Source organism: Melanerpes formicivorus, unplaced genomic scaffold (genome assembly GCF_026170545.1).
Source record: "Melanerpes formicivorus ecotype bairdi unplaced genomic scaffold, bMelFor1.0.p_v2 SCAF_14, whole genome shotgun sequence".
Classification (NCBI taxonomy): Eukaryota; Metazoa; Chordata; class Aves; order Piciformes; family Picidae; genus Melanerpes; species Melanerpes formicivorus.
The window spans coordinates 10,591,374-10,618,685 of NW_027142366.1; the positions used below are offsets into that span (position 1 = coordinate 10,591,374).

General features: G+C 53.0%; 3 protein-coding genes across 6 annotated transcripts in view; all 3 read right to left on the bottom strand.

Annotated features, from left to right (window-relative positions):
• Positions 1-93: 93 nt before the first annotated feature.
• On the bottom strand, positions 94-10,376 carry HMOX2 (heme oxygenase 2). Of its 2 annotated transcripts, none has more exons than XM_068146944.1 (6): positions 10,271-10,376; positions 5,380-5,490; positions 3,684-3,801; positions 2,130-2,621; positions 912-1,032; positions 94-829 (listed from the first exon to the last, which is right to left on the bottom strand). In XM_068146944.1, exons 2-6 carry the CDS (start codon positions 5,460-5,462, stop codon positions 705-707), a joined length of 939 nt encoding a protein of 312 aa, XP_068003045.1. In that variant the 5' UTR covers positions 5,463-5,490; positions 10,271-10,376; the 3' UTR covers positions 94-704. The 2 variants fall into 2 exon arrangements, with proteins under 2 accessions (XP_068003045.1, XP_068003046.1); XM_068146945.1 differs by lacking the exon at positions 10,271-10,376 and adding an exon at positions 10,182-10,258.
• A 174-nt stretch (positions 10,377-10,550) lies between these two features.
• Positions 10,551-18,265, bottom strand: LOC137445338 (zinc finger protein 135-like). Of its 2 annotated transcripts, none has more exons than XM_068146955.1 (2): positions 18,111-18,265; positions 10,551-12,418 (listed from the first exon to the last, which is right to left on the bottom strand). In XM_068146955.1, the coding sequence occupies exons 1-2, from the start codon at positions 18,145-18,147 to the stop codon at positions 11,238-11,240; spliced, it is 1,218 nt and encodes a 405-aa protein (XP_068003056.1). In that variant the 5' UTR covers positions 18,148-18,265; the 3' UTR covers positions 10,551-11,237. The 2 variants fall into 2 exon arrangements, with proteins under 2 accessions (XP_068003056.1, XP_068003055.1); XM_068146954.1 differs by lacking the exon at positions 18,111-18,265 and adding an exon at positions 14,715-14,947.
• An 87-nt stretch (positions 18,266-18,352) lies between these two features.
• Positions 18,353-27,312, bottom strand: part of SLX4 (SLX4 structure-specific endonuclease subunit) — a 33,517-nt gene continuing 24,557 nt past the window's right edge. For both annotated transcript variants that reach the window (XM_068146953.1, XM_068146952.1), the window contains 6 exons: positions 26,850-26,996; positions 25,787-25,956; positions 22,981-25,418; positions 21,190-21,292; positions 20,502-20,981; positions 18,353-19,897 (listed from right to left, as the gene is read on the bottom strand). In XM_068146953.1, coding sequence (XP_068003054.1) covers positions 19,558-19,897; positions 20,502-20,981; positions 21,190-21,292; positions 22,981-25,418; positions 25,787-25,956; positions 26,850-26,996 — 3,678 coding nt within the window. In that variant the 3' untranslated portion in view covers positions 18,353-19,557. The remainder of the gene's footprint in view (positions 19,898-20,501; positions 20,982-21,189; positions 21,293-22,980; positions 25,419-25,786; positions 25,957-26,849; positions 26,997-27,312) is intronic.

Here is a 27,312-nt window from a genome sequence, read left to right on the forward strand (position 1 = left end):
AGCATGGGAGTCTGTACCCCTGCTGCTTCACCCCTTTAACCTCCTCCCCAGCCTCTCAGAGTCTCTCTGCCAGTGAAATGCTTTTGGCTGTCCTCAGCTACAGCATCGCAACTTTTATTAGTCAAGGCTTCAGAACAACACCCAGCCCACAACCCCAAAGTTGCACAATACACATTGGTCACCTTCATGCCCCAACCCACACATGTGGTCCTGTCCCCAGGCCTGGGGAGCTTCCTCCAGCCTCAGTCAGGCCTGGTTGCTGGGACACCACACCGAGCAGGACACTCCTTTGGACTAATGGCCCCACAGCACGGCTGTGCAGCATGGCTGGCGCCTCAAGCTTCTCTTCAGGGGAGACTGCTCCCTGCCCAAAGGCCAATCCCACGTTCCCACTGCCAGGCCTGGGCAGGAAACTCCCTCCAGCGGCTGCTCCGGGGAGGAGGTGCAAAGCCAAGCGTGTGCAGGCTGTGGCAGCACAGGACAGGACGTCTGCAGCCTTACAGGCTGCCCCAGGCTGGGCAGGGCAGTGCTGAAGTGGCTCCTCACAGCACACCAGTCCCGTGCACAGAGCCTTTGCTGCCCTCCCAGAGTCCTGCCTGTTTTCTTACTCCCCCCACAGCCAACTCACCACCACCAAGAGCACAGCTGGGAGGCCCCTGGGCGCCTGCCTCTCCCCTGGGCAGCGCCAGGAGCCGCTGTGCCCATCACATGAGGTACCAGGCTGCAGCTCCTGCTGCTGCAGCCACGCAGGCTGCCAGGATCAGCTGCACCAGGGGTTGCTTCACCAGGGCTGCAGCAGCATGGTAGGGGCAGCTGGGTCCAGCCTTGCCTGCCAGGACACAGAGAGCAGCGTCAGCGCCGTGGGTGCCGTGCCAGGCGCACGGGGCAGCTCTGGCACTGCCCACACCTACCCAGCTTGTCTGCATAGTAGGGGCACTTGCGCAGGTCGCCCTTCCCATCGTGCCCTGGAATGCCTCCGTCCTGGGCCGCTTCTGGCAGCGACCTGCCGATCTTGTCCAGCTCCTCAAACACCTGCAAGTGGGCACAGTGAGTAGAGGGAGAGGCAGAGCCAGGCAGCTCTCATCCCCACCCCCAGAAGGGTCTGGAGAACAGGCTGGCAGCATGGCATCAGGGAACAGTTTGGGTTGGAAAAGACCTTTAAGCTCAAGTCCAACTGTTACCCCAGCACTGCCAGGTCACCACTAAACCATGGCCCTCAGCACCACATCTACACAGCTTTGAAACCCCTCCAGGGATGGGGACTCCACCACTGCCCTGAGCAGCCTGGGCCAGGCCTTGACAACCCCCTTGGGGAAGGAATTTTTCCTAACATCCAACCTACACCTTCCCACTCCTGCCTGCCTCCCTCCCCCCAGAGACAGCCTGTGCTGACCACTTCAGAGCCCCTTGCAGACCCTCTCTGGGCTCCCTGCTCCATTCCACACAAAATGGGGCTTTCCTAAGGACCCTGACATAGGAGCCAACCTCATCCCACCACACTGCTGCCCAGCTTAAGCCACACAAACCTGCTAAAGGTACAGATTAAAGCCTCCACCCAGTAGCTAAATTTAACTTAGCAGTAATGGTGGGATTGTGCTCTAGGTGACCAGCTGACCTGATGATCATGAAGATCTCCAACCTCAACAGCTCTGTGATTCTGTGTTCAAACCCCTGGGGCAAGCAGCAGCTTAGCCAGATTTTGTGCAAGGCAAATGCTATGGGGAGGAACAAAAGGCTGCAGATGTTTTTGGCCATTGGGCACCACATCAGACATGAGTCAGGAGGTGGAATGTAACCAGTGTGTTGCAGTACCTCCAACTGTTCGGGGCTGTCTCTGCTCCCACCACTGCTCAAGCCACACAGCCCATGGGAATCTTGTAATGAAGTCATCTCAGTTCTGCCCTAACCAAAGGCTTGGCTGTGGTGCTGCAGCAGAGGAAGAATTCCTGCCCCACACCAGCTGTGTCTCCCAAAGAGCTATTCAAACTAGAATCCCACACCCTCAAGAAGGAGGGGCTCTGGTGGTCTGTGACCCAAACCAGTGCTGATGAACAGTTGGACTGCATTAAGCTGGTCCAGAGCCAAGAGCAGCAGCAGCCACACATCCAGGGGCTCAGGGGCTGTAGTACCTGCATGTTAAAGCTGAAGGCTCGGTTGGCCTCTTCCACAATCCTTTCCTTGGTGTTCTTGTCCAGGTCTAGGGCATTCATCCTGGCTCTGTAGAGCTGCTTGAACTGCTGTGCATTGGAAATGTTGTCAAACTTGTAGAACTGGATCCCCTCCTCAGTACTGGGCAACTTCAGGGCCCTCTGGGCTACTTTCTTCAGCACTTGGCCACCAGAGAGGTCCCCCATGTAGCGTGTGTAAGCATGAGCCACTAGCAGCTCTGGCTCATGCTGTCCCACATGATGGATTCTGTCCACATAGTGCTGAGTTGCCTCTGAGCACTGAACCTTCTCCTCCCAGTCTTCTCCATAGAAATATTCCAGGTCTTTGCCCAGGGCTTCCCTGCGGTGAAGCTCCAGGGGGAAGTACAGTGGAGCAAAGACCGGGCTGTCCTTGTTGCGATCCATTTCCTCCTCCAGAGCAGAGTAGGTGAAGTAAAGGGCCACAGTGGCCAGCTAGGGACAAAGCACAGCTTCAGTCAGAAGCTGCTCACTGGACTGGCACATCACACCTCATGGCTACTCCCTGTGCCTGGGCTTGGGGTCAACACGGAGGAAGCCTTTCCCCCAGGCTTGGACAGCCTGCAGCAGGCAGGTGTCACTTGGAAGGTCAGAGCCTCTGCTCACAATGACAGTGCCTACAGAGCATGAGCTCAGAATGTTACCAGCTCTCTGCTCTGGGTCTTCTGTCATCTTGTGGCCCTCCTCTGGACACAACAGTTCTGTGTCCTCCTGATGCTGGGGACACCAGAACTGAGCACAGCATTCAAGATGGGACCTCACAAGAGCAAGAGGGCAGAATCCCCTCTCTTGCCCTGCTGGCCACACTCCTCTTGCTGCAGCCCTGCACACAGCTGCCTGCTGGGCTGCATGAGGGCACTGCTGGCTCATGCTGAGCTCCTCAGCAACCAACACCCACCAGGCTTTTTTCTGCACCCAGCCTGGATTTGTGCCTGGGGTTGGTTCGACCCAGATGCAGGACCTTGCACTTTGACTTGCTGAACCTCCTGCAGCTGGCACTGGGCCACTTTTCAGCTATTCTGTGATTCTATCAACTAGCACCAGCAGCCTCCTGCTACAGGAGGCCACTGCATGTGCCAAGACCTTCAGGATCAGGCAGTGCTGCTCAGACCCCAAAAGGAGGAGAAAGCAATCTAGTCTGAAGTCTATGGGGAACAGCCATCTCCAGAGGATGGAGAAAGTGGTGTAATTCCAGGAGGATTTCACTACTTAACAGCTTATGTCACCAGTACCTGTGCTGTAGCCACACCTGCCTTGAGCAGCCAGCATGGCCAGTAGCCCAACACTGCCACCTAAGCCAAGCTGTGCTGGGCCAGCGTGCTCCTCACCCCCTGGGTCCCAGCTGTAGGGATACACCAGGCAGGTGCCCACCCACAGTTCTGACTCTTCAGTCTGAACTTCCCCCATGCCCTAAGCAGCTGTGAGCTCTGCCTCAGGATCTGCATCAGTCCCTGGGTACACTGAAGAGCTCTGCCACAGGAGCAGAGCAGTACTCACCTTGAAGAGCTCCTTCTTGATCCGTCCCTTCAGGAAGTCCTTGACAAACTGAGTGTTCTCAGCACGGTCGTGGGACTCCTTGGTGCCCTCCTTCAACAGCTCTGAAAGGTCAGTGGGACTGTGGGAAAGAGAGAGCTCCTTTCACTCCATGTCCACATGCAGAAATGACTTTGCCTGAGCTGTGTTTGGAGAAATCCCCTCACTCCCCTCTCAGGCCCACTTTGGATTAGATACAAGGTGGGATCCCTCAGGCCAGTCCTATCAGGAAGCAGCAGCAGGGCAGCAGCAGGCAGAGGTTCCTTCCACAGATGCAGACACCCATGTGCCCCCCAGATTTACTGTTCTGGGGGAGTTTGAGCTTCCAAAGGCCTCAGAGCCAGGATGCTGCAGCAACTGCACCATGATTTTTGTGTCTCAACCCATGTGAGTGCCAACAACACTACAAAAGGCCTTGAGTGTATGAACAGCAGCTAAGAGGGCAAGTAAAAGGCACAGGAGCATTGGTGCTGTCCTTTCAGTCACTCTGGAGAAGGAGAAAGGCTCAGGTAAGAGTAGATGATGCATGCACAGGCAGGACCCTAAGCTTTTCCAACTTGGGTATCAACTGCAGGAGAGCAGATGAGAGCCAAATGGCAAAACAGGACAGGATCATCCTTAAAAGGTTTGCATCCCAAACACCAGTGGTCTGACAGCTTTCTTCTAAGCAACTCTGGGGTTTTAGGTTACATCTGCCTGGAGTTGGGCACAGAGCTGTCAGTCAACACCACAGAACTGCATCTGTTGGAAACCCCTCCAAGATCAAGTCCAGCTGTCAGCCTAACACCATCCATCCTCTCAGAGGGTCACCTTGTCATAGGAGGAGGCAGGTTGGTCAGACAGGACCTGCCCTTCATGAACCCATGACGACTGGGCCTGATCACCTGGGTGCCCTGCACCTGCTGCATAAGGGCCCTCAAGACAATGCCAAAGGGCACCTTACAGGCTTGATGACTCCTTTTCTCCAGACAGCATGCACATGTTAGCTGTAAGAGACAAACTGAATGTTCCTGACCCACCTGAACGGCTGAACACTGTGGCAAACAGGTTAGCCTGGATGTGCCAGCAGAGACAGGTACCATTAACTCCTCATGAAACTGAGCCTCTCAAGTCAAAGAGAATCCAAGCACCCTATCTAGGTACTCCTGGAATCATGCTATCCACCCTCCTCATGTTCCAAACCTGAAGCCCTGGCTTTCAGAGCATGTGTGTGAATGCTTTTCAAACCAACCTCCAAGGAAAGCTCCTTGCCTAGTCCAGCAGGGATACTGCAAAGGCAGAAGAGGCAGCTGACTGGAGCAGAGTTCATCTCCAGAGTCATCTTTCAAAACAAGGAGCTGCTGTCACATGAGGAGGGTGAACAAGCCATGGAAAACTGGCTCACCTTGGCTAGGGAGGCACAAAGGCAACTGCTAAATGGTCAAAGCATTTCTGAAGTGCCAGTCTGAGAGCAGAGACTGAAAAGTAACTGCTTGTTGCCAGCCCTCAGCAGGTTGCTCCTTCCCATCCCTTGCAGGGCAGCTTTCACAGCACATATATTGGATTAATCACCTACTGGAGTTCCTCACTCCTTTCCAGATGAGGAGAAAGGTCACTCCTTTGCCTGGAAGGCCTCCTGCTTTGCCCAGGGTTGTGTCTGTGCCACACAGGCAGGACTCACCTGACACTGTCATCTTCTGTTTCCTCATAGCGCAAGATTTCCGCCTCTTCCCCCCCCTCGGGGCCCTCCATGGCAGATGGCATTGCTGGTCAGTGCTGCAGATCAGACAAGCTGAAAGGCAAAACCAGAGAGGAGTTTGAGGGAAGCTGCCTCAGCAAGGGGATGGCACAAGCTGCTGAGCAGTCCAGCAAAGAGCTCAGGGCTGCTGCTCTACTGTGCAGGGTGGTGAGGGGCAGCTGCTGGCCACTGCCACGGCACACCAGATGCTTTCAAGGAAGCAGAGCTGCTCTTCAGTTCAGCTACCTTAGGTGAGCCTCAACACTCACCCAGTTCACAAAACATTATCCTCAGAGGAGACCTACAGCACAGCAGCAGCCTGCATTAGGTTTCCCACTTTGGGATGGCTCCTGGCTGAAGATGATCACAGACCTTCATGACAACCACCTGCACTGAGATGCAGAGCAAGCTGCTCTCCACTGGAGGTACCAAATCTCATCCAGTGTTCAAGTCCAAGCAGAGTAACGGGAAAGGAAGCACTTCTCCACTCAAAGGGAAGAAGCAGCTACTTGTTTTCTACAGCAATACAGATCCTCCTCCCCCAGAAGCAAGCAGCAGCAAATCAGGCCAGCTAAGCTCTGACTTTAGGCAGCCGCCGGGGACACAAGAACCTTCCCTGCAGCAGTATATGAAGAGGAGCTTCCAAAGCAGGGGCAGATTTCCCTGCTCTGCCTCTGTGAGAAGTCAAAGCAGCCAAAACAGAGCAAGCTGCAGATGCTCCTGCTACCACTGACTCTCCTCTGCCTAGCAGAGTTTACTTGTACCTGGGTTCTCTCTCCATGTCTGCAAAAGGAAAAAGCCCTCCTTGGATGCAGCAGGACACACAAGACCTACCCAGCAGCAAGAGTAACACACCTGGCCCACATTAGCTGAGCAGTCCTCCTAAGCCCCAAATCCAGCCACCTCATTTGTACAAGGGACCTGTAATCAGCTTTGTGCAGAGCACCACCACCTTGCCAGAGAAGCAAGGCACTAAGCTGCTTGCTGGCTCTTCAGAAAGCACCCTCAGCAAGAGAGGCATCCCTTATGCTCTCCCTCTTTAGCAGGGTTCCCCTTGGTGGGCTGCCCCTGCAATCATGTCTGGGGGCTGGCAGCTCCTCAGGTTGCTGGTGAGGAAGCACACACCAGTTCCAAATTAACTGCCCTCTGGTTCCTCACAGCTGACTTTCCAAGCCCTGCTTTACAGCCACTCTCTCTGCCCTCCACACTACTGCACAGGCCTCAGACAGGAGCACTGGGAGCAGGGTCTGAGCACCCATCTCTAGGTGCAGCACAGCAAGGCCTCCCACTCAGGCACAGCACTCAGTCTGGGGGACATCACCAGGCTGAAGGTTTCCCCTAGCATCACACAGGACTCACTGGGACAGAGCCTGCCCAAGGGGAGGAATGACCCCAAAACATCACTTTGTGATGCCAGCTGGTCCAGCACAGCTGTAGGAGTCATCATCAGGGTGGCAGCCCCACACCCCTATTGCCCTGTCCCACAGCCCAGGGCACAGCACAACCCCCCCACCCCTCAGGTAGAGAATCTGAGCAGGATGACACAGCTGAGGCAGTTAAAGGCAGCAGAGGGGCTCAGATGAGAGGGAATCACATTCAGGTGCTGTAGTGTCCCTTTGACCTTCACACCAGTTCAGCAAACAGGACCTACCTTTGCTCCTCACACAACTTCAGCTTCACACACCCAAGGCCCATTGAGGGGAAGGGAAATTAAAGCAGAGGGGAATAACCTGCCCAGGCTCAGCCAGGAGCCTGCCATGGAACAGCCTGCTTGCCTTGCAGCACAGCCAGCCTCTTGGCAGTGCAGAGGCACCAGCTCTGATGACACCCTGGCTTCCTCCTCAGCTTACTTCAGACCACACAAGAAATGCAGATCCAAGAATTAAACCAGACAAACTGGTTCCAATGTCTCTTGCACTTCAAACTGCCAGAGTCCTGGAAGTAGGGTGTGCTGCCTGCACACTGCCAGGCCTGCTGCTGCCACCTAACAAAGCAGCAGCTGAGAGCAGAGCTGCAAAGAGCACTTCAGGCCTGTTCCAAGGGCCAAGAGGTGCTGAAGATCCTCATTGTACAGGGCATGGCTCCCAAGATTAGTAGTGTATGAGACACAGCTGCTGATTTACTTGTTAGAACCCCACACTCCCCCCTTGCTCCTGTTTGGCAGCAATCACCACCATGGAACCTTGCTCTCCATGCTACACTGGGGACACCTGATGGGGTCTCAGAAGCCTTCATCCTTGGTTTTGTAGGAGCACAGCTGGTCACAACAGTGAACTACAGCTCCAGCAGCTCTGTCTGCTGTTGGAAGGAGGGGTTAGCACACAAGTCACCTAAGGGCTTTGATGCACTCTCAGCCTTGTATCTCCCAGTGCTTTTTCTGCAGGCTCAATCTGACATGTTTGTCTCTATAGCAACACAGCAACAGGCAGGGCAGTGACGACACCAGCCCCTTTAGCCTGAGGTGAGGACAGTTCACTAACTGCAAAACACAGCAGCTTAGATTTCTCCTGATACTGTCTCTAGTACAGGCACATCCCTGGTGACCCACAAATTCAGGAGACAAAACAGAGCCCCTGTCCTTTTTGGCATCAGACTATTCCATGAGAACTGTGGGGAAGAGAAGTCAGAATGATTTCCTCTCTCTTACCACCACACATCATCACTCCAGTCCAAAAACTGAAATCCCACAACATGATTGCTGCTCAGAGCTTCACACAGCATCCTGCTCATCTGAAAGTGGCACTGTCCTGCCCACCAAGAGGCAGGTTCAAACCTCCTGCCACCACTGCAGAGGCTGGAACCTTGTTTCATTTGCTCTGAGGAGCTCTGTTCATTGGGATCTTGGCTGATGTTCACAGTCAGCACACACCTCAGTGCCCTGGGAGCAGCCTGCTTAGGAGAAATCCAACCACTACAAGAGCTGGGAGAGCAGGGCTGAAGAGCAGAGGCAAGGTTTGCTACAGAACACCTCAGCACACCAATCATTTCTTTCCCATTAATGGTGTTCAAACCCTCTGAGACAACATCCTTATCTCATCTGGACAGCAATTAGTTTGCCCATATACACATCTCCACAGCAAGCTCCACACTCAAGATGCACAGCTGCTGTTCTGAAAGCAGGGAGGCACTTAATCCAAATAATCCCCTGCCTTCTGGAGGATCTAGACCCTGTAGGACTGGCAGTCCTGGCTTTGCTTAGGCACCCTGGAGTTCTCTAATTCACAGGCACCCAGGCAGTGCAGAGCTGATGTCTGCTGTTCAACCAGCATGCAACGTCGAGGTACATCCCCACACGTGGAGCTTACAGCCTTGCTTTAACAAGCAGCAGAGTGTGGCTGGACCTACCCAAGCTTCACTGCCGCAGAGACAAGCCCCAGAACTCACAGACCTGGCAGCTTGAAGAACCATCAAAGAGGTAACATCATGACAGCTTCACATCTTGTCCTCCCTCTGGGGAAGTATTTTGCAGTGGTTTCTGCTGGAAATGGAGCCTCACAGAATGAGTTACTACATTACCTGAGCTCAGCTAAGTTGAACACTTCAACTGGATACAGCCTAAACCTAGGCAATGATTAAAATCCAAGACACTTCTACCAGTGTCCATGCAAACATTGCTTCTGTCCCCTAGAACTGTGGTCCAGCATTTCAACAAATTGCCCAAGGAGGGAAACCCCTGGAGAATTCACAGACCTGATCCAGTTCTGCACTTTATCCCTGATGTCAGGCAGTGCATCAGGAACCCATTTTCTCACATTAGTTAGAAGAACAGTGCAAAGGGCAACTGAGTCAGTCAGTCAGCTCTGGGGAGGGAAGCACAGCATGACAAGCACCCGTGAATACATTGAACTGCCTTTGCTCCGGAGAAAGCCAGTGCTCGTCCTACCTGTCCCAGCACACAGTACTGTGCCTGGGGCACCCCAAGCAGGGCCAGTGACCAGCACTCACAGCTGATGTACGTAATGCAGTACTGTGTACAAGTGCTAGGCACAGTAAGGCTTGAATAAGACATTTGTTTCACACAACAATGGAGAAGTAAGGACAGCAGGAGGCCTCAGTGGCCTCCGTGCTCTAAGCTCAGCTAGGTCCAGAGAAGCCAAACGCCCGCACACTGCAGGATCACCCAGCGCCGGGCTCCCGTCCCGAAACTCTGCTATCCTTCAGAAGCTGCCCGCAGGAACCACTGCAGGGATGAGGCAACTGTTCTGGCACACTTCCTCAGCTGCTGTGCAGGCGCTCGGCCACAGGAGCAGAAGAAGAGACGAGGCAGGGCTGACACTGCCGCCCGGCAGGCTGCCAGAGCTCAGCTAGCCACCAGCACACCACTCGCGCACCGGCGCTGCGGACCCAGGACGCCCGGCCCGGGGCGAGGCGGCCGGGACAGCCCTCCCCGCGGCTCCCAGGGCAAGAGGCCGAGGAGAGCCGGAGAACCACGGGCCCGGGGCTGCTCCCAGCCCCCGGCCCGGCCCCAGCAGCGCCCGGGAGGCGCACGGACACGGCCCCGAGAGGTAGTGGACAGACTTCCCGGCCACAGGGTACGGGGCCCACCTGTCCCCCAGGAGCAGGACAGCCGCGGCCGGTGCGGGGAGGTCACGGCGCTCCGGAGAAGCCCGGGCGCCTACTCCCGTGGGGAAGCGGCGAGGGACTGGAACCGGCGGAGCAGTGACCCACGGGGAAAGACCCACGGGATAGGGGAGGAAGTCCTGGGAAGTCCCACGGGCCTGAGCCCGGTCCCGGCTGCCCGTTACCTCCGGAGCAGAGCCGGTCCGGTCCGGTCCGTCCGGCGCTGCCCGCGCCCCCGCCCGCGTTGCCATGGCGCGGCGCCGCGCGCACTCACCCGCTCCGTACCCTCTGCCCCGCGGCGCGAGACAAAGGCCCAGCGCGGCCACCTCGGATTTATTGACCGGAGGGGGTTACGGCGTGGCCAATCAGGAGCCACTGACGGCACCGGCCGGCGCCGCCGATTGGCAGAGGGGGCAGCCGCGTCGCCACTCAGCGGCTCCAACGCTCTCCTCGCCTCGCCGTCAGCCAACGGCCGCCTCCGTGGGGCTGCGCATGCGCGGGCAGTGCCAGCCCCGGGGACAGAAACACAGCAGCGGCGCAGGCTTCCTACCGTGGTTTTATTCGGCACTTCTACAGAGAATCGAGCCTCAGAAACGCACCGTTCGGCTCCCACCGGGGCCAGGCGGGCGCGAAGTGCCACGCAGTCCCCTAACGACCAGCACAGCTGAGCTCTGTGCACCACTGGACACCAACCGGGGTCCCACTGGGATGGACAGCCCGGAGCACAGCCCACCCTGGGACAGCACAGTGGGCATCAGGCTTTTGGCTTCTCTGTGCCACAAGCCCAGGCCCCGGGCTAAGAGGGGTAACTCAGAGCCTCTGATTAAGTCAGCAGCAGGGAAGGAAAGCAAGAGCTTTTGTTTATCTAGTCAGAGGGCTGCACGCTCCAAGATTGTGCATCTGGTTCACTCTATAAATTGTCCCAAAGATGTATGCACAGAGAAAAGGCAAGGTATTTGCCTTCCTCCAAAATACACCACCATGCACATTCCAGCTTTGTCAAACTACTTCCTTCCTTTCCCAAGCACCATCCCACTGGACACCATCTCCTTCCCCTGTGGTGTTACACGGTCTTCCTCTGATACAGCTCCTTGCCCCACCTCTTCACCTCTCTCTTCTGGGACTTGTTCTCCTAGAAAGAAATCGCTTCCACCCTTCTTGGACAGGGTGGTCTATAAAGCAAAAGGAGAGGCGCAGAGGTTTGCTCCTCAGGGGTGCTCACACCTAACTGCTCCACACACTCACCCCTTCCCACCCCTGTGGGTCTGCTGGTGCCGGAGGAGCGCTGAGCTGACGGTGAAGCCCCTGCCGCAGTGGCTACAGGCGTAGGGCCGCTCCCCGGTGTGGATACGGCGGTGCTGGGTAAGGTGAGCGCTCTGCCGAAACCTGTCCCCGCAGGCAGCGCAGGCGTAGGGCCTCTCCCCGCTGTACACCCGGTGATGCCAGAGCAGGGCTGACCTCCACAGGAAGCTCTTACCGCACTCGGTGCACGCAAAGGGTCGCTCCTCAGTGTGGAAGCGGCAGTGTTGGATGAGGTGGGAGCTCACGGTGAAAGCCTTCCCACATTCGGTGCACCTATAGGGACGCTCACCCATGTGGAACCGCCGGTGCTGGATGAGGGCTGAACTCACGGTAAAGCTCTTCCCGCACTCGGAGCACTCATATGGCTTCTCCCCGCTGTGGACTCGCTGGTGCTTCATAAGCTCAGAGCTCTGGCTGAAAGTCTTCCCACATTCTGTGCACTTGTAGGGTTTCTCCCCGGTGTGGACGCGCTGGTGTCGCGTCAGGGCTGAGCTGACGCTGAAGCTCTTCCCGCAGGTGCTGCACCTGTAAGGTTTCTCCCCGGTGTGCACTCGCTGGTGCTGGACAAGCTGCGGGTTCCCAGAGAAGCTCTTCCCACACGCAGCACACTTGTAGGGCTTCTCCCCAGTGTGGGTTACCTGGTGCCGGATCAGCTTTGAGCTCATGCTGAAGCCCTTTCCACGCTCAGAGCACCTGTAGGGCCTCTCCCCTGTGTGGATTCTCTGGTGCTGGATGAGATGCGAGCACTGACAGACTCTGTCCCCACACTTGGTGCAGGCAAAGGGTTTCTCTCCAGTGTGGATTCTCTGATGCTGGACCAGGTTGGAGCTCACCTGGAAGCTCTTCCCACAGTCCCCACATATCATCAGTTTCCTCACAGAACTCCTCTGCTGGATAGTATCTGACAGCCTCCTGAAACTTTTTCCACGTAGCGTCACTCGGCTTTGCCTCTTCCCCAGAGGTCTCTGAACCCTTTCTGACCTGTGTGGGAGGACTGGGTCCTGTGCAGGACTCTGGGAATAGTTCTTGGAGAAACCTGAGAGTAAGCCTTCAGGATCTGCTGGCCCAGGGATGCCTTGGTGGGCATTTTCCTCCTTCTGGGTCATGATCCCATCTTCAGCTGCAATAAAATGAGAATCCAGAGGGAAGTCATAGGCAGGACAAAAAACTTTGGATAGGGGAAATTAGAAGGGGTCAAATTCTACAACTTCAGAGTTGACTTTAGGTATAAACAGTTCTGGTATTTCCCTCCAAACTACAAAGTAGACTCCTCAGAGCATTTGCAGGAGCAAACCCTAGCAATAGCTCTGCATGCTCTGCCAGAACCTCAGTCTGCAGAAATTATTGGCATATTAGAAGTAAAAGTTTAGTCCTCAAGTGGGAAAGGTGGCTGCTCCTCAAGGATGGAAATGTTATGAGATGCAGAACTGAGAGCCAGAAGAGGGGCACAAGGAACTGCCTTGTGTAGCTGAATGTTACTTGGGTTGCAGCAGAAGCAACGTCCTTGATCTTGTGCTGCCAGTACTGCAGAGAGAGATGTACAACGGATCTTATCAATGATTATCAATATCTAAAGGGCAGGAGGCAAAAGGATGGGGCCAGACTCTTGCCATTGGTGCTCAGTGACAGGACAAGAAGTATTTCTGGGATATTCCTACAGAGCAGTGTCTCCTTCCAGCCCACTGCTCTAACATGGTTTGATGACCATCTTGGCAGGTTGAAAAGCACCTACTTCTGACAGTGCTGTGGCTCTGCTGCCAGGGGGAAAATGCAGCTCTCCACAGGCTTACCAAAGGCTTATACACCAAACTGGAAAGACAGAGCTGTGTGGCCCACACCTTCTGCTGTCAGAGAAGGGCAAATTGATGTCAGAGGGATGTACATGGGATGTAGGAATGGCAACACACATCTCTGAACAGAGACATAACATCCAGGTTTAGGACTGATCCATCAGATTTCCAGATGATCTCTCTCTCTTGACTTCCAGGGGTGAAGGATGACTTGTTGCTGACTCTATGTAGGTCCAAAATATGGAACAGGCTGAGGACTAAAGCCACAATCAGGCAGACCTCCAGATCTGCCTACTTCAAGGTTCAATGGCTACTTTGTGGCTGTCTGAAAACTCTTGTGAAATAAACCATTGACAGATCAGTTGCGTGGGAACGATGTACAAACCACAGGCACAGAGCTGAGACAAGGAAGTGGATACCTTGGAAGAGCAGTCACTACTGAACCCTAATTGGACAATAAAGGAAGGAGAGCCTAGCATTTCAGCCTAGAGCAATACAAGGACACATTTCATCTTCCTCTTTCTCCTCAGTATAAGGAAATGTCACAGTGTGATCTCAAAGCGAACTCCCTGAGATACTTTTGTGGCACTTTGGTGTTGTAGTGATGCCACTTCTTCCTTTTAATATTTTTTCATTTAAATCCTCCCAGAAAAAAAGTTCCAGAAACTGCAAGTTTGCTATTCACCATGGAAGCAGTCATTTGTCTGCAGCTACTTCATCTAGGCCTCCAGGGAAAGAGAAGAGCGGCATCCGAAGACAGGCCGAGAAGAGGACATTTCTGGCAGCCTGCATGAAGTTCCTGACCTGTGTGTCAGACTTACTGAGTAGTGAAGCTGTTCTGTTGGTGCCCAAAGAGATCTCCCTTGCCTATGCTGCCTTTGGTACTCATACAGAATTGTGGATCTTGACACAGAACTCAGCCTTCAAAGTACACAAGAATCCAGTCTTCCATGGTGTTTAATTTTTGGAGAGATTAAAAGAGATCAGAATTCTGCCTTCCTGCTCAAAGCCCACATCCTGACTGTGTGCAAGGGGCAGGACAGATCTCCCATTTCAAAGAAACTCTTAACAAGCTGAGGAAGACACAGAGGCATGACGTGAATGACCACAGGCACAGAACATCTTCTGTATGGGAGATGACTCAACTGCCCATTCTGCTGGGAAGAGGTACAGCAGATAGGGGATGTGGGGTGGGTAGGGATTCATCCTGCACTGTCTGTTGTAAATTAAGAACTCCTGACATCGAGTGATCTACTATAAGGCACCTTCAAAGCAAAACAAGCAAGGCAGCGACTCATAAAACAGCTCAATAAGTTGTGGAGCTCCTTGCTGCAAGGGGTCAGTGACTCTAAAGCCCATGCAGCTTCAGAAAGCAAGCAAATACCCAGACAGCTGCAAGACGCTGGGACATCTCACGTCTAGTTCAGGGGGTTGTGAAGCCCGATTGCTTGGGCCTGGGAAAGCAGCCAGGGACACACCACTGGCTGCTCTTCTCTGGGTCTCCAGTGCCAGCCTGTCAGAGACAGCAGCGAAGCTGGAAGGTCTGACCCAGTGCCGCCACTCTGGCTCGTTCGGGCGGGCTGCGGGGATGCTGAAGTCTGCCAGGGGATGGCACCGGCCCCTTACCTGCGCAGGTGCGGCTCACAGCGCTCTCCCCGCCGCCGGCGCGCAGGTGGGAGAACCACCGCTCCTCCTTCTGATCCACGTACGCGATCATCTCCAGCTCCGCTCCTGGCAGTCCTGGTCCGGGAAGGGACGGACAGGGCGAGACGAGCTGGGCTCTAACCTACTGCGAAGAGCAGCGGGGCTCCGGGCACCGGCAGCTCCGCGCTGAGCAGGGACCCCGGCGCCACGGCGGGGAACACCGGCCCCGGGACACGGCTCCGTTACCTGCGTGGGGCTCGGCCCGGCCCCGCCGGCAGCGGCCAATCCCGGGGCTCCGTCATGTGACGGCGGCCGCCAATGCCGGTGCTGAGCGGGCGGGAAATGGCGGCGCCGGGGCGGCGATGGCGCTCGGTCTGCCCCGCGTGTGCGCTCCGCCGCACCGGGTCCTTCCCGCAGACGGGCCAGGGCCGGCTCCCGCCGCGGGTGGGTTACCTGCTGCCGGAGCCGCTCCCGGCTCACGCCGAAGCTCTCCAGGCACTCGCAGGGCCGCTCCCGGGTGAGCGATGCGGTGCTGCGCGGGACTCCATCGCTGCGCACCGAGGAGCTGCTCCCGGGGTGCCTGTGGAGGGCAGGCTGATCCGTGTCAGGCGAACAGCAAAGTCAGTTTTGGCTGTGCCAGGGGAGGTTTAGTTTGGACACAAGGGAACAATTTCTTCACTGCATCTGGAACTGCTGCAGTGGTGCAGTCCCCATCCCTGGAAGGGTTGCAAAGCTGTGTCGATGTGGTGCTGAGGGACGTGGTTTAGTGGTGACTTTGCAATGTTAATGGCTGGAATCCATGAGCTTAAAGGTCTCTTCCAACCAAAACAATTCCATGATACTGAACACTGCTACGGGGGAGCCACACAAACCCTTTGTTGTAGAAGCTCAGTAAATAAGGCAGGGTAGCAGCCAGCACCTTGTGAAGAGAAGGAAGTATTTAGAGGACAGGGAAGGAGAGCTCTGGAAATTCATCCTTGAGTTAGTAGTATTCCAAGAAATGAGGACCTGCTAGGGCACTGTCAGGCTGCTGGAGCCTCCTTGGTCCAGAGAGTGGAGATGTGTTCTTCAGTGTTGGGAAAGGAGGGGTGGGCTCCTGCTGAGCTTAGGTTTAAGATTAAATCCTTAGCAGTCACTTAAATCCTTACTGAGAACTCTTCTGTTAGTAATCTAAGCTCCAAGATGACTGGCAGGGCACTAGAGCACCTGGAGAGGTGAGGAACCTGGGCAAAGAAACACTGCAGGTACCTCTGAAGCCCTCTTCTGGAGGAGAGCAATTGAATCAGTCTTTGCTGAAGGCTGTGTCACCTTTAGGTAGTTTGAAAACCAAGCAGCTTAAATGCAGTGCCTCTGAAAACAATTTTTCCTGGAATGATCTGAAAAGCAATCCAGACCATTTGAAATGCACAGCCCAAAGAGCTCCAGTCCCCTTGGAAAACTGCAAGAAGGATTGTTCTTGGACTGACCCCTTTGATATTTAAATGTAAGCTTACCTGGGCTCTTTTGGCCCAGCAAAAAGGTAAAGCACAGCAGCCCCCACTCTGCTTCACAGCATTCTCCTGTTTTGTAGTTAAACTGTCCCCTCCGTGGGTCTTGGCCCTGCTAGACACCATGGTGAGGGATCACACCCAGTCAAGAAATGCCATTAGACCTTGAGACATTCTAGAATGCGTGGACACACAGGCCCATGCCCATGTTGGAAAACAGCTCTGTGTGTGAGGACACACAAGGTCATTCTAGAAACACTACAGCAGAGCTTTTGAGAATAAGCCTGCTGAGGCAGGAAATGTGACAGCACACAAAGCAGCACGGTGGTGGCTGCAAAGCTGAGTCCATAAATGATCCCCCAGGTGATCTGATTGTCAGTGGGAATTTCGAAGCAGTGTTTGCCACATGGTGCATGTTGGTAAGACAGAAGCTTTGTGCAGTGCCACTAACACATCTGCTCCTTTCTTTAAACCAGCAAGTGCCTTAATTGAAAAGGCCCTTTTTGGTTTTATCTTGCACCTTTGGAGGTGGTAAACAGAAGTATCAAAATAGTTTTGATAGCTGTTGCTACACAGTTAGAAATAAAAAATGATGACACTGTATTTCCCAAGACAAGGCTGCAGGAGGAAGGTAAGAAAACACAGAAATAGGGACAAATGGAACTGTTTGGCAACACACTGGCAGTGGCAGATGGCACCATCAGTGCTAGCCCGGGGAGGCAGGCTCTGCTTAGGGACTAATGAAGCAGGCGGATGGAGAACTGCTTTCAGATCATTTCCTGTCTGTGTCAGATGTGTCCTTGTGGTCTTGGAGGCTGCAAAAGCTTTGAAGTCCTTTTCATCTAATGATCATCATTTCATTGTGTCAGCTTCATTTCATTGTGTCAGCTTCATTTCATTGTGTCAGCTTCTCCAACAAGGAGGCAGCGAGGCAAGGCTCTGCAAAGCAGTCACCTCCAAACCCTGACGACACAGATGCACGTGAAATCATCTTGCTGCATTAGGCAAACCCCATTGCAGGGTTTAGAGATGGCACAGGCAGGAGGCTGGAGATGCTTTCAGTGACTACAGTTGTAATGATTTTTCATTGCATGCTAAGTAGTTTCTTATGCCTGTTAGAATGTTGTGATTTATACCCCCTGAACTGTGACACTGCATTCATTGATGGTTAAGGTGCAATAAAGAACTGATTATAAAAAGCTCTGGTCATAAATTTCAGCCTTATGTAAAAACAGAACAATAAAGCTGGGAAGGAATCTTACACTAAGACTGGTAAGTAGGACTGACACTTCTGTGTATAAGGCCTGCCACTCAGGCAAGCCTTGCCCTTTGCATCTTCCACAAGAAGATAGGGGAGGAAGAGTATCCCAAATTCCTGCAACTCCACCAGGTACAGCAGAAGGCTGTTCTAGGAGGTCCCCCCCACATTTAGCCTGGAGAAGAGGAGGCTCAGGGGTGACCTCATTGCCCTCTACAACTACCTGAAAGGTGGTTGTAGCCAGGAAGGGGTTGGCCTCTTCTCCCAGGCAAGCAGCACCAGAACAAGGGGACACAGTCTCAAGCTGCGCCAGGGGAGGTTTAGACTCGAGGTGAGGAGAAAGTTCTTCACCGAGCGAGTCATTCGGCATTGGAACGGGTTGCCCAGGGAGGTGGTTGAGTCATCGACCCTGGAGGCGTTCAATGGGAGATTGGACGTGGCACTTGGTGCCATGGTCTAGTCATGGGGTCTGTGTTGATAGGTTGGACTCGATGATCCTCGAGGTCCTTTCCAACCTAAGTGATACTGTGATATGCCTGAAAAAGGCTCACAAGTGCTCACTCACTTCCCCAGCAGCCCAGCCTTTCCTCACAGCTCACCCTCCCAAAAGACCTTCCCCCAGATCTCCCTTACCTTTGGGCTGCAGCCCAGAAGAACTGGGCAGCTCCATTTGCCAGGTAGCGAATCCATTGGCCACTGCTGGATGATCTCTCTCCCACCTCTCCTTGCTGCTGGGTGCTGTGACAACTCCTCTTCTTCCAATTCTCTGCTTGGGTTTCAGCCAGTATGGGTACAGCCTGTGGACTCTTACTGCTCTCAGCTAGACCCATCACTGCTGCTTAGAACCCCCTCCAAGTCTGTCAGGTTACTTACAGTTTGTCCCTTACCAATTGTTTATTGTATGTAACAAACCAAATAGCCCCCAGGAGATCTGTATCAAAAATAGAACAACTCTTTATCTCTTCCACATCCATAAATACTTTTAGAATTCTGGCTGATTTTCTTTTTTAATTCTTGGGTCCATTTTGTTGTGCAAGACTCTCTGCAGCTTTAGAAGTGCCAGAACAGACAACATTCAGAAGATGTGAGGAATAAATACAGAAAAGATGACAGTTCAGGGCCCAGACTTCCCCAAGAGTCCCAGGCAGTTTGCAGCTCAAGATCAGCCCAGTTTGGAAGTGAGACTGCTCAGAGAAGTGGGTTTAGATCTGGCAGTAAGAAGTGCTGAAGAGATCCAGTGGCCACAGTTACACTGTCTTGAAAACATCTCTGTCAAGGGCACAATTCATCTACACTGAGAAGGAAAAATGGTGCTCAGAAAATGGAGCAGATGGAACCTTTAACATAGATCCAGCATGTGAGTGACCACACACAACTGAATGTCTGAATCTAAGGGGCTTTCATGTGACATCTGGTGTCACAAGGTACTTGTGGGAGCCATCACAGACTACAAAACCACTTCTGCTGCTTTGCAGCCATTTAAGAAACACAGAGTGAAGAGTTTTACCAGAGAGTGCAAACTGAACCAAGGACACAAGAAAGGCTTTGTCCTTCCACACTGCTCCCTGCCTTAACCATCAGCAGGGCAAACTGTGTGCTGAAGAAATGAAGACGGAAGTCACTGGGATCTAAACACATTGATCTACACAAGGGAAAGGACACTGGTTCACCTTGAAGGGTGAAGTGGTTCACAGCCCAAGGTCAGGGAAAAGCTTTTGGCAAGTGTCCCTGGGGGAAGTACCTGCCTCTAGAAGCACCAACACGAAGAAAAGTTGGGGACCTCACACCTATTAGAAAATAGAGGGAGAAGAAGAGGCACAGTGGGAAAATCGAGGGGGGGAAGAGGCCCCGGATGACCCCTGCGTTGAAGACAGGCCAGCGACCGGAGGAGTTTGTGCAATTCGGAGCGGACAGCTGGCAAGAGCCGAGCTCGCTCAGGCGGTTCTCCAGCATGTCATCGGCACGGCAAGGCCACCAGGAGGAGCACCTCACCCACCCATCACAGCACCGCCGCTAGCACCAGCCTGCAGTCGGGCTCCCAGCTTCTCAGGCAAGCCCCTGCAGGAGGAGGGGGCTCCACTCAGTATCGTCTCTGTTTTTTTTTCCCCTTTCTTTTCTGTTCCTTCTCTTTGCGAGCTTTGGCTGTAGTAAAGGTGATGCACTGAGCATCCAAGAAATCCAGCAGCTTCGCCCTGGAGATTTTAATGCCGTTCTGTTTCAGCTCTGCGTGCAGCTCAGCCAGCTCGATCGGCTCATAGAAGAGAACCTTGTGGTACAGGGCTGTGTTGGAACGGATGTAGCACCTCACTGCCTCCAGCTTTTCCTCTTCCCGAGCAGCTGCCTGAGAGGCTGAGAACTCCTCTTCCTCCTCCTCCTCCTCCGATGCAAAAGCACAGGCTTCGAATCCATTCATCCAAGAACTAGAAGTGAGATCAAGTACAGCAGGTCATCAAGGACAGGGCCAGAGCTCCCCAGGGGCCTGGTGACCAACACCTGTGACTACCCTCCATGGGATCACAGGCTCTACAATACTGGCACCCACAAAATGAGTGAAGTGGAACATGGCACATGTGCTGCACAGCTCCCCGTCCTAGCTGCCACAGCACTGGACCTGCTCACCCAGCCCTGGAGCTGCCTGGCATTCTTTGCTCCTGACCCACAGCACCCACTGCTGTCATGATACACAGCTTCTGCCACACAGTGCTGTGCCATCCTCTCCCTGCTCAAGCTGTAGGTTCTCACTCAACACACTGTGCCCCTTGCACAGACCAGGCATGACAGATTTGGGCTTGGTCTATGTGCAGCCACAAGCACTTTTGTGTTCTGAGAATCACTCACTGAGAATTAGACTAAAAACCCCAAAGACTTGCTTTTGTAGGAGCGTGTTGACCTTAACATGACATGCCCAAGGAGGTGTGGCAGGGCCACTGTAGGCCCCATGGACACTCACCTCTGCTTGCCACATCCCTAGCTCATCCCTGTCCTGTACCACCAACTGTTTTGTTTAATACTCTCTTGCCTTACCTCTGTGAACCAAAAGAGATGTCACTTCCACTCAGTGAAGAAGCTGTGCTCTGCTGAGATGAAGGCATTGCTTCCTCACCATCGTCTTCCAGAGACCATCTCTCTGGAGACACAGACAACCTTTTCTGCTCTTCAGCTCCTTCTGGGTGATGTGGCATTTTACTTCCTTCCTTGGGTGCTGCACAGTCTGTTTCACTGGATCCAACATGATCATCACCAGCCATCCCTACAGGGGCCTCTGAAGATGCTGTAGCAACCTTCTTCCTTTTGCCCACAGCCCTGGAGGCAGCAGCACGCGTTCCACCGGCCGCCCGCCCCGCCTTGGGCTGCCGGCAGCGCTTGGCTGGGGACTTCTTTGGGGGAGGCTGGGACGAGGGGACTCCATCCTCAAAGTCAGAGTCCACATCCTGGTGAGTGTACTGGAATATCTCCTTCAGCTTCAACACCATCTGGCGTTTGGGGAGAGCACGGACTCCAAACCTGAAAGGGAAAGGTGGGAAGCTTAGGTTAAGATAAAGCTGCACCTCCCACTCAGGCCAGGGGTCAGCTGGAAAAGTGTGAGGTGACCTCAAAAAACACTGACTGGAGCTTCACCAGGCTTTCACTTCCAGCCCAGGAGCTTTCTTTCACGCTGCCTGCCAGCAAGTTTCTGTTCACAACGAGATCTACTCGTGGAGGTAATGCTAACCTGCTCAACTCCTTCTTCAGCTGTGGGGTCTCCATGATGGAGTAAGCTGGCATTGGTGTCATTGGAGTGCTGGGAGTCTTCTCATTCTCCTGACAGGAAGGTTCTGCAGCAGAATGAAATTACTATGATCACAATGAATGAAAGACTTAAAATGGCTTCAATCTTCCCTTTTTAGTGGCAGATATAGTAATTGTTTAAGTAGAACTACTTGCCTCCAAGCTCTTTTAATTATTCCTCACCTTCACAGTGAACAGGACAGTCAGCACTTCTGGTTTTTAGTTTCCCTAACCTGGGATATTTGGCTTTTGTTGACTTTAAACCAGAAAAGGGCTTCAGTTAAGCCATATGCCACATCTGAACATGAAGCCCATTCAGGGCTCTGATAGAAGAAGCAATGTTTACAAAGCAGTTAAAAAAACCCATCCTCACTGAATTCTGTGAAGTGGTTCTTTTCCCAGGAAGGAAATTTCCTCACAGGGACTTGATGCAGAAGGCACTAAACAAGTCAAGCTTCTGGTTTGGTGGTACCAACTTACTGACACTGTGGAGCACAGTTGGTCTCACATGTCACAGCCAAACCCCCTGGTACACTAATCAGCACAGCATAATTAATCATGGCTTTAATTAGATACTGTGAGATCAGTTACTGGCCTTAGATGGCACATAGGGGTCTGTGGAAAGGGCTCAGAACTAGCACAAAGAAGGCTGCACAGGACAGCAGTGCACCCCCTGCCAGACTCTACCCCAGAAAACCCTCAGTGCCTGTCCTGTGTCCTGGTGTACATCAGCACCAGCATCACTTCATCCATGTGTGACAGGCATGGAATCACAGCCTGGTGGGGGTTGGAAGGGACCTCTGGACATCACCCAGTCCAAGCTTCCTGCTAAAGCAGGGCCACCCACAGCAACTTGCCCAAGACCACAATGGCCAGGCTGTTTTGGAATCTCTCCAGAGAAGGAGACTCCACAGCCTCTCTGGGCAGCCTGCTCCAGGGCTCCAGCACCCTCACAATAAAGAAGTTTCTCCTCCTGTTCAAATGGAACCTCCTGAGGTCCAATTTGTGCCTAGTGCCCTGTCATTTGGCACCACTGACAAGAGTCTGACCCCATCCTCTTGTTCCCCTGTGCATCCTTCAGCTCTTGCTGAGCATTGATCAGATCCCCTCTGGAGCTGCTCTTCTCCAGGCTAAACAGCTCCAGGGTCTCTCAGCCTTTCCTCCTCACAGGGATGCTCCAAGCCCTCAGCAACTTTGTAGCCTCCACTGGATTCTCTCCAGTAGTTCCTTTGTCTCTCTTGATCTGGGGAACTCAGAACTGGAGACCCAGTACTGTAGATGTGGCCTCACTGGGGCAGAGTAGAGGGGGAGGAGGAGGCCACTGGCCTTGGCCACAAGAGCACATTGCTGGATCATGGTGAACTTAAAAAAGCAAGACTGTACAGAGCACCCACTACTACAGGGAACAAACACCCAGTGTCATGCAAGCTGAAGGCTCCTTTTTGATCTATTTTGGTTAGTTTTTCTCCCCTCCCAGATACCCATAGCTTCTGCAAGGAGCATGACCACCATCAAAGAACCAGTGTGAATGAAAACCAAGCATCTATGGTCTAAGAATCCCACATTTACATCTGCTTTCTCCCACATCAGAAGACCATACCTTCTGTACACAATGAAAACTACTTCAGAGCAGAAAGCCAAAGCCCCTTTCAATGTATCAAGTGAACCACAGGTGAGATGACCATTTGAAAACCAATTTCACCTATTCCAACAAATGCAGTAAACAAGCTCTCACCAGGAGTCTTCACAGGGGCTGTCTGACAGGCACCTGCTGCAGCTGTCAGCCTCTGAGACAGGGGAAGGACCCCTGGAGAGTTATCTTCCTCTTCCCCATTCCAGTCATCCCAGATTTTGGAGTTCAGGTAACTTGGTCTACCACCCACTGATGAGCATCCCTCGATAGGACTTTTTCCAGGAGAGAGCAAAGCAGCTCTGCCAGCAGGACTTCCTCGAAGAGGGGTACTGCCCTTCATCTGCACGTGGCCTGGGCTCTCCCAGTGGTCATGCCAAGAGCCAGGCCTGGGGCTGCTGGCAGCACTGGTCTTTGCATGGCTGCCCTGGTTGGGCTGCAGGCTGCTGCCTCTGACTGGTGACAGATCCTCAACATGCCAGCAGTCACCCATGGGGAGCGGGGGCTCTTCGCAAAGCAGGACGCTGCTGCTCGCAGAAGGCAAACTCACTTCCTTGTCACTGTCCTCTACCACAACCACACTGACATTTGTTTTATCTCCCAAGGACTGCTCATGGCATGGAGGCACAGATTTGGATAAAAGTGACACCTTTGCTTCTGCACATTTGCTTTGTGTGTTGGTGTGGCCAGGGGAGAGGAGAACTGGGTTCACTGGAGAAACTGCTGGGGAGTACTGGGGAGCTGATCCTGCTGCTGGGCTGCTGGGCAGGCTCTGTTCACCAACCAAGCTCTCCACAGGCTGTTTGTCTGACAGTGTTGTTTCTCCAACTTTTATTAAATCCCCAGTCATTTCATGGTTACTACTACCTGCTGCCAAGTCCTTGGTGCTGAGTTTAGATCCTGGACCCTTTACAGAATGAATACTTGAGACCTCAGTCTGTGTTGAGAAGCTTCTGTTTTTGCTCAGAGCTGGTGTGTCTGGCACTAGCCAGGAGCTGTCAGTGCCTGAAGACATTTCATGATCAAGCTTTTCTCCAGGGCTCAGGTTTGGTCTCTGTTTCCTCTCCGTGCAAGCATCTCTTTGTCTGCTGAGAGACAATTCAGTGGACATCTTTACACAATTACTTATCTGCACTGTAGCTGTAATGCCACAGGAGACCTGGGTTGATCTCTGGTCTGTTTCAGTGACTGATGAGTTATGTTCAGGTTCTGATATCTCAGGGCCTTGTTCTATGCTTGCACATTTCAGCTGCTCAGGGACTTCTGTATTTTTCAGAGCAGAGCCTGACTCTGGTGATCTCTTGTCTTGCTCCAGCTCCATTTCATCTTCAGAAGATAAAACAATAACATCACCCTCCTTGTTCCCCTGAGCTGCAGCATCCTGAGCTCTGCTGACTGGTGATGACAACACTGGGGCATCTGTATGCTTGTTTAAATCAATGTGGGGAAGCTCTGCTGGAGAAACTGGGTTCTCCTTTCCTGATGCAGTATCCAGGTGGTTGGCTTTCTGCAAGTGCACTTCATCAGATGGGAATGGTATTTCCACTTTGCTTTGCTCTGGTGTTGACACCTGCACTCTGGCAAACGTTCTCTCTGGAGTTGCAGGTGAGGAACCAACCACAGGAAAAATGGGCACAGAAAGCTTGGGAGGAGGACTCCCATAAAACTCCTTCCTACAGGGAGGGAGGTCTTTTTGTGACTTGCTGTAGAGAAGGGAATCATTAACATGGTTTTCACTAGGAGCCTCCCCTGATCCTTTGACAACTTCTTTCACTGGGGAAGGCTCAGAGTAATCAATCTGAGTTACAAAAAACATGGGTTCATAACTTCCATTTCTATTAGCATCACCATGGAAGCCAGGAAACTCTTTTTCACAGTGATCTGCCTCATCATGTGAGTCCTGAGATGAGTTGGAACCCTTCACATCTTCACATGTCCTAGTAGGCTCTCCTTCATTAGCAGCGGCACCATGGCATGCTCTGTCCCGTTTCCCAGGTTCACTGTGAGGAGGCACAAAAGGGGTCTGTGGATCACTCATGCTACTGCACCTGTTCATGCTCTGCATTTTCTTTCCTTGTGGAGACAAGTCACATGGAGATCTTTCCACATCACTGGCATCTTTGGAGCTGCTGCTTACCGAAGCAGATTCAGATCTCTTCACCTCTTCCTCCTCAGTTTGCTGGTTTGTACCTTGGGCTGTCTCACTATCACTGCAGATGCTGCAGTCTGTCCCTTTGCTCACTTTTGTTTCACCTTGAGCCATCTTTCTCTGAGTTGCAGCAAACTCATAGATTTCTTCCAGCTCCTGTTCACCTACCCCATTGTCATCTTCCCTCTGGCATTCAGGGCTCAGCATTGCTTCTTCATCCTCACATTCACCCACCCACACTGACTTCAAGAGGTCTTGGAAATTCTCAGCTCTGTCCTCACAATCATTGTCATCCCTCACAGAGATAAGATCATCTTCTGAATCCAGCCCAGAAGACATCTGACTCTCCCCAGCATTGCTTTCACACTTTGCCATCAGTTCCCTCACACTGAACCTGTAAGGATATAAAAGTGATGTTAGTATTTTTCTCCTCCAGTACTTCTTTACCATTTGGCTGCCTGAGCCTTGTAAAGAATCTGCATGAGGATGCTGCTTCCCCAAGATGCACAAGATCCAATATACTCCTAAAATATGGAAAGCCCTTTTCCAGATGTCACTCACATGAAAGCATCAGGCTCACACTTCCTTATCTTTGAGACTGAGCAGCTACATGGCTGTGCTAACCTCCCTTTGCCCCAAGGAATGGCTGGGGCTGGATAACGTCTGTCATGTCATACAAGTCTGTCTGTCTGGCAGCCTCATGCCATGCTCCAGGCTTTGGGCAGAGTGGCTGGAAGCTGCCCAGCAAAGGATGATACAAACCTGGCAGCCAGAGCCCCGACCTGGGGCAGCAGCCCGGCAGGGATGGCAGTGTCAGCAGCATAGAGGTACCGGAGGAAGGCAGACACTGCCCCTGCTGTCACGTCGCTCAGCAGCAGCCTGCGTGTCTGCGCGTTCCCATCCTCCTCCGCCAGGAACCCTTCACTGTGAACCTGGGGTGAGAAGAAAGCACACAGAGTCTGTTTGCTAGCAAAGGAACAGCAACACCAACACTCCTGTTCCTAACAGCCTACTCCTTTCATCACCAAAGTCCTACTCTGGGACCAGGAGCTGATGCTTCAGAGGGAAGCCCAGATGACCATTTATGCAGAGCTTCATACGGACCAAGCCGCTTCCTTCCTAACCCTACAGCTGTTACCTTTGCTAAAGCTTTAGTCACACATATAAAAGATAGTCTTTGAGTCCTCCAAAGAGAGCTGCCTTTGTCAGGGAGCTGCTGTGTGCATCCAGGTGGTGGCAGCTTCACGAATGAGCAGAGCTCAGGTGTTAGGCTCAGCACCTTTCACTGTCCCAGCAAGAGGCTGCAGAGCAGCAGGCTGGGAACTACTCAATCCAAAATGCTTCTTGAATGCAAGATCTACCTCAGTAGCTGTGCAAAAAGCACAGTTCAGTGCAGCCACCTCCAAAACAACTGTGAGGGTGACAAAACCTCTGTACAGGTTATCTTCAAGTACTTCCCAGGACCTTTCTAACTCCAGACTCAGGCCTCTCAGCCTGGGTGACAGGCAGGACACTCCGAGATGGACAAAGCAGTCTGTGCTTGCACAGCTATGAAAATTCAAGGGCAAAAAGCACTTGGGAAGCTTCTCAGTTGCTCCCAGGTAGAATGCAATAAAGGACCTTTGCCTCCACACAGTTTCCCTCCACAAAGTACCCCATTTTTTAGCAGTTTGCCAGGACTCTGAACTGAGAAACCACTGCAGACCCAGAGGAACTGGCCATTAGGCCCAGCAGTGCTCTGTGCTGAGTCTGTTGCAATAACTGAGCCTAGGTGTGGGCAGTCTGGGCTTCCCTGAAGCAGAGAAGGTGTCTCAGCAGTGCTTACCACCTGAACAGCCTGTGGACACCGTGCATACAGCACAAACATGTGGGCATACAGGACTTCTCCAGAGTCCACCTGAAACTGGACATCACTTAAGTGGGGGTTGTTGACCATTGCACCAAACTCTTCAGCCAGCAGCTTCAGAGGGGACTAGAACACAGAAGGAACACAGAGACAGAGGTTACATTACAGCTGTCAGACACTGCCCTGGAAATTAAGAAGGAATAACTCAGTTTATCAGCATTGCTGTACTGTGGGCCCCTATCTGGACACACTGCCATTGTCTCCTAGAGACAGTAATTGGCAATATCAACTTCAGGTTGATAGGGACAAATAAGCAGGTGGGGCTAACAGACCTTTCTGGCTTTCTTTTGCTCCAGTCTGGCAGTTGTGAAGAAAGGGCAGTCGTGTTGTACCCTGCTGTACTTGTTCTGCCTTGTATTACAGCACATTATCACCCTCAGAT

Coding starts and splice junctions, on each gene's coding strand:
- LOC137445338 (XM_068146954.1), bottom strand. CDS start 14,805: ATGATCGCGTACGTGGATCAGAAGGAGGAGCGGTGGTTCTCCCACCTG. Junction 12,419..14,714: donor TGTGAGCCGCACCTGCGCAG/GTAAGGGGCCGG, acceptor ATTTTATTGCAG/CTGAAGATGGGATCATGACC.
- HMOX2 (XM_068146944.1), bottom strand. CDS start 5,462: ATGCCATCTGCCATGGAGGGCCCCGAGGGGGGGGAAGAGGCGGAAATC. Junction 3,802..5,379: donor ACAGAAGATGACAGTGTCAG/GTGAGTCCTGCC, acceptor TCTTTCCCACAG/TCCCACTGACCTTTCAGAGC. Junction 2,622..3,683: donor TCAAGAAGGAGCTCTTCAAG/GTGAGTACTGCT, acceptor CTTTGTCCCTAG/CTGGCCACTGTGGCCCTTTA.